The sequence below is a fragment of the Mesoplodon densirostris genome, chromosome 18, assembly GCF_025265405.1.
Source record: "Mesoplodon densirostris isolate mMesDen1 chromosome 18, mMesDen1 primary haplotype, whole genome shotgun sequence".
NCBI classification, from domain to species: domain Eukaryota; kingdom Metazoa; phylum Chordata; class Mammalia; order Artiodactyla; family Ziphiidae; genus Mesoplodon; species Mesoplodon densirostris.
The window spans coordinates 5,935,792-5,941,401 of NC_082678.1; the positions used below are offsets into that span (position 1 = coordinate 5,935,792).

The 5,610-nt window shown below is 42.5% G+C and overlaps 1 protein-coding gene across 1 annotated transcript; it reads right to left on the reverse strand.

Annotated features, from left to right (window-relative positions):
• Positions 1-219: 219 nt before the first annotated feature.
• On the reverse strand, positions 220-5,362 carry LOC132479010 (keratin, type I cytoskeletal 12-like). Its single transcript, XM_060082528.1, has 8 exons — positions 4,808-5,362; positions 4,336-4,418; positions 3,223-3,379; positions 2,105-2,266; positions 1,878-2,003; positions 1,517-1,737; positions 791-861; positions 220-317 (listed from the first exon to the last, which is right to left on the reverse strand). Exons 1-8 carry the CDS (start codon positions 5,345-5,347, stop codon positions 220-222), a joined length of 1,458 nt encoding a protein of 485 aa, XP_059938511.1. The 5' UTR covers positions 5,348-5,362.
• Between the last annotated feature and the right edge of the window lie 248 nt (positions 5,363-5,610).

Below are 5,610 nucleotides of genomic sequence, written 5' to 3' on the forward strand. Positions count from 1 at the left end.
TTTGATTTGTTATAAAGACCAACATTTCCACAATTATTTGTAATTAAATTTTGTTTCAGAAGGCCAAAAAAGGCTCAAAGTGAATAGGGAATCCAAAGAAAATGAAACAAACAGAAATCGAGATTGAGCTAATGTATCATCTTACTCTAAAAGGAATAATTTCTACTTGTAAATTTCTTGTTCCTAAGGACCCAATCATGGGGCAGATCTTGTGAAATTTTATATTAGTTCTTCAATTTCCTGAACTTGGGAGGAGACCACCTCACCATTCACCACTTCCTGCACAATTGTCTTGATTTTTCGGGCTCTGGTAGGGTCTAAAGATGAAAATGGAACAAAGAGGGCAAAAGTTAGTGTTTCAAATATTCATCTAAAATTGGTTGTTTAACTTAAGTTTCTAAATTAGGTATTGACTGATATAGTCCATCAAATTTAAACTTTCAAAAGTGACTTTTGCATTCTAAATGAAATGCATTTTATTTAATAAAATGTATTCAGTGTTGTGCACAAATTAAAATATTTTTCTTTTTAAAATTTAAAAAGTGTTTATGATTCTCATAATACTTTGTAGATTTTTTTTCCTTCCTGAGCTTGCCAAAAGTTTTAACACAGAACAGACTACTCATTTTTCTGCAGGAATGCATAAATATTTTTCTTTTGCTCTGAATACAAATATACTTTAAATTTAAATTAGTAATAACACTGCAATATTCAATGAGATCTTACAGTTTTAGTCATTAATAGATGTGATTCTGACTTATTCTAAGTGCTTCTTAGGGAATCTGCATACCTTTGGAGGAATCAGTTGACGGTGCTTGAGAGTTGGAGGCTGTCACATGGGAACTTTCATCCAAACAGTCACTGTAAAGAAAACAAGGGAGTTGATATCACATGATGCTTTCTGGAATGAGAGGGAATAAGGAATTTGCTATCTGAGCTTAAAAAATGGCCAGCTGGAGAAAGTATTATACATTTCTTGATTAAGAATGATTGAATGATGCACCCTGAGAGTAATCAGCTGGTGCAGTGCACCTCTGCTTTCAAACCCTGCCTAAAATGGGCTCTTAAAGTGAAGCAAACTGGCAATTAATGGAAGATCTGGTTTCCTGATTTACAGTCCTGAATTCTTCCCACTAGTCCAGGCTGTTATTACTTTTGGAAAGTTGGCTACAGTAGGTCTGAGGTGATTGCGTGGCTGTGATTTGGTGTCATTCTCAGCATTGGGCATTGACATCAGAACTCGGGCGGTTGATTTTTCTAATACTCACCTGCAGTATGTCTCTGTCTGTCATACCATTGTTCATCCCAGCATTTTATTAACTTTTATCAGGGAAGATAACGGGTGACAACACTTTGCAACATGTAGAGCATTTAACAAATCTAAGGCATGTCTTTACTAGATGTGTTATTTTCTGTCAACTAAAGAACCCTTCCCACTTCTATTGCCCCCAAACTACATCAGTGTCCACGGTCCGTCAGCCATTGAGGTTATTTTCAGCCTCAGTTATCTATTCACCCTTGGGCTTCTCCGTCCAGCAGGCGGCGGTAGGTCTCGATCTCCAGCTCCAGATGGGCCTTGATGTTCAGCAGCAACTGGTAGTCGGCGCTCTGGCGCTCGGCGTCGGCGCGCACTTGCAGCAGCTGCTCCTCCAGGCTGCCGATGAGCTGCCGCACCTGGGACAGCTGGCCGTAGTAGTCGCCCTCGGTTTCGGCCAGCGAGTCCTCCAGGGATTTCTTCTGCACGGGGGAGGGAAATGGCACAGACGTAACAATGGAGGGGACCGAAATGCGGAAGGCAGCCAATGGCCTTACTAATTTGGATGCCACATTTCCTTTGCAAGGCGAAAGGAAGCCGCGTCTTTTGGCGCGCGCCGTACCGTGGCGAGCTGGGACTGGAGCTCGATCTCCAGGGTTTGAAGCGCGCGCCGCAGGTCGGTGACCACGCTCTTGCTGGACTGAAGCTCCTCGGTGTTGCTGCTGATCTCCTTCCTGAGCTCGGCGCTCTGCCACAGCAAAGAGGGGGGAGGGCACGTGAGCCAGCCCTGCCCCTCTCCCCGGTCTTTAATGCAAGCGTATCAACGCCTTTTGTCTTTGTGAGTGGTACCTTTTCAATGAACCAGGCTTCCACGTCCTCCCGATTCTGCTGGGCTATGGCTTCGTACTGCCCCCGCACGTCGTTAAGGAGGCTCGTGAGGTCCACTCCGGGGGCAGCGTCCATTTCTACGCTGACCTGGCCTGGGCCGCCGGCCCGGAAGCTTTGGAGCTCCTGGGGACAGCGAGTGAGAGAGAGGGGCGCAGGGGCCCATTGTGACTTTCGTGGGCCTCTTCCTCCACAAAACATATTTGGTGTAAAGACAAACCTATCAATACAATATATTCAAACATTTTTAACCTTAAATTCGTATTTTTATTCTGATTTTGAAAGAACTTAAGACACTTTCACGGGCCCCTAAACTCACCGCGGGTCCTGGGTGCTGTGCCTACCATGCCTGATGGATGAGTTGGCCCCGCTTCTTGGGGCTCCACAACCTTTACAAGAAGGGAAGGCCTGGTGGAAAGGTACCCGGGGTTTTCAACTACAGCTGCCAAATGGAGGGCTGCAGACGGTCCCTGGGCTTGCCCACTGTTTGTACCATAGTCATTGCTTTACAGTGGAAAGCTCTTAAGGAGCCTAGTGCCAGGGTCATGTGTGATCGCTTATATACATTGCGGAATATCAGAGTTCCGTGTGTGTATTACACTGGCTATAATTCGTTTCTCTAACATGTATAACAGTATGTATTATTGGTAGACTTTTATTTTTGAACTCTAAAAATACTATATCTTTTTCTTGATAAGAATCTCCTTTTATTTTCTATGACAAAAAGGATTAATTCTTCAATCCTTCCAGAATTTTTTTGACTAGATAGTGCAAGGTCAGCCTTTTAACATTTTTTTCCTAGCTAATAAATAAAAATACTATATTTTAAGAAATCACTAAATCAGGACAATTAAAATTCTGATTGTCCTTACCAAATGATAAAAATGACAAAATCAAAAAGTGCCTCTAACGTGTTAAACTTAAACAGAAACCACCACCACAACTTCAAAACAACTGGTCATCTTAACAGGGGGATAGTGTATCATGCATATCTCTTCTAACTCCAGATTTATAAATTTGAAATTGTAATTTTTGAGTCTGGTAGAAAAAAGCAGCTTAGAGAACTGTGCTTTCTGGCTCACCTCCTCGTGATTCTTCTTCCGGTAGGCCAGCTCCTCATTCAGGATCTCGATCTGCATCTCCAGGTCGGCTCTGGCCAGGGTCATCTCGTCCAGCACCTTGCGCAGGCCGTTGATGTCGGCCTCCACGTTCTGGCACAGGGCCAGCTCATTTTCGTATCTGAAAACCAAGTGCAAAACAGTCCAGGGAATCAACACACCCATTTGAATAAGCCCCCTGCGATCTTCAGGGCTGTTTTACATATAAATTTAGCAGCACTGTAATGCATGAGACTGTTTTTGCTTTTCTAACTTTTTCTTTTCCTTTTTTTAAATGATAGGTTGCTACTCAGTGGGAGAGAAGTGAAAAAATTAGGAAGTGATACTTTTCTACCAGCGATGAACCGCAATAGCACCGCATCCCAGGCTACCTCTTCCCCTCTGGCTGGCTGCCTTGGCTATGAACAGTAAGTAGCAGCCCCTCTCCAGGTGGAGTTTCTGATGGAATCCTAAAAGCGGTTGAAAATTAGATAATAATTAGTCATCTTGCTTAACCTTTATTCATGGTTTAATTTAAAACAGTGATACTTCTTTAGTAACTCGTACTAAGGCTCAGGATCATCACCACTGCAACATCCTGTGAGGAAATTTTGCAGAGCAAAAATGATGTTAGTATTTTCTCCTTATGTCTGAGGGTGGTGTATGGGAAAGGAGGAGGCAATATAAAAATTAATGCCTGGTTAATATTTTAGTTGTATGTGTCATCGGGAAAAAGGTCACTTCATTTAACGCCCAGGCAAAAACATTAGTAATTCATTTTGATGCATGGAAGATTGAGGTTTAGGACACTGGTGGAATTATCATGTCGCAACATGAGTCAATAACAGATGTCGAATATGGCAATCCATAGCCCTGGGTTTAAATACTTTATAACTAAGGACATGTGATGTGAATTGTGTTTGAATCTAGTTACTTCCTAATAGAATGCCCAATGTGAATTTACCAGAACAAATGTATGGAGCATGTGAACTGCAGAAGGTTGGAAATATTTGCCATCAATGAAGGCAGGAAAATAGAGAAAAAGAAGAGATACGGGGGCATGTCAATCATCATTAGTCTTTCTTTTATTCTACTCACTTCATTCTGAAGTCCTCGGCAGCCAGTCTTGCATTGTCGATCTGCAAGAGCAGCTGGGCATTTGCAGTGCCGTCAGAAATGATCTGGCCAAATAGGGGAAGACACACAAAGTGAGGTCGTAAAAGAGAGTGTTTTGCAAGTATATCTTTGACAGGAAAATTTTAAGTGATGTTATAATGCTATTTTATTAAGGGTTTAAGGCAGTTAACTTTTAAAAGAAAATATGTATAGAGAATATTATTTAAAAATTAAGAAACATACATTTCCCCCAGAAAAGGTAGTGTAAAAAACAGTCACTCTATGGTCAATGATAAAATGAAACTAAATATCTTAAGATGAGAAATTATTCCAAATACAGTTGAATGGAAAGATATCTAAGCTTTAGGTGATTTATGACTGTAAAATATTGAAATAGCAGAAAAGAAAAGTAAAAAATAATTCCCAAAGCCCCTCTAAAAAGCCATTTTGTTACCTTATTCCTGAGGTCTTCAATCAACAGATGATATTTACTATAATCATTCTGTGACCCGGGGTCTCCAGTCCCAGATCCTTGTGTTTCGTACCATTCTCGAATTTTGTTTTCTAGGTCAGCGTTAGCCTCTTCTAGAGTTCGAACCTTATCCAGGTAGGAAGCCAGTCTGTCATTAAGATTTTGCATAGTTTCCTTTTCTGATCCAGAAAGAAGGCCTCCATCATTGCCAGAGAGAATCCCTAGAGAGCCCCCTCCTGGGCTTCCCCCAAATCCAATCCCCAGGCTCCCAAAGCCACCTCCCCTGGCTCCTCCATAACCAGCGCCCAGTCCTCCTGCAAAGAAACTTCCAGAGCCACCACCAAAGCCAGAACTAGAAGCAAACATGGAAGCAGCTGAAAAGCCTCCCCCACAGCTGCCTCCAAAGCCAAAGGCACTTCCCCCGTAGCTGCTTCCGATGCTTGAGGCAGAAATGCCCTTGGCTCTCCCACTTTGGGAGGACAGCCACTGGGGCAGCCCAGAGGTGCGCACGGAGAGTGACATGGTGCTGTTCAAGAGACCCACAGCCAGGGATGGTGCAGTGTCAGCAAGACAGGAAGGCTAACCTTTTATAGGTCACTGAATGGGTGTTGCTGTTGAAGAGTTCACTCACTCCATTCAAAATAGGTCTCCCCTCACCCCAACCTTTTTTGGCCAGCTCAACAAGAAAATGGTTTATGCACATTGACAATTCATTGGTATAGAACTAATTGAATAATTGTTCCCATTACATATTTGTGATAGAAAGAAGAAATCTGGGTGGAGTA

Bases quoted from the DNA above. Each gene is read 5' to 3' on its own strand.
- LOC132479010 (XM_060082528.1), bottom strand. From the start codon at position 5,347: ATGTCACTCTCCGTGCGCACCTCTGGGCTGCCCCAGTGGCTGTCCTCC. The intron at 3,380-4,335 runs GTGAGTAGAATA...CTTGGTTTTCAG, and splicing joins GCCGAGGACTTCAGAATGAA to ATACGAAAATGAGCTGGCCC. The intron at 862-1,516 runs GTGAATAGATAA...TTTTCTTTACAG, and splicing joins CTGGACGGAGAAGCCCAAGG to TGACTGTTTGGATGAAAGTT.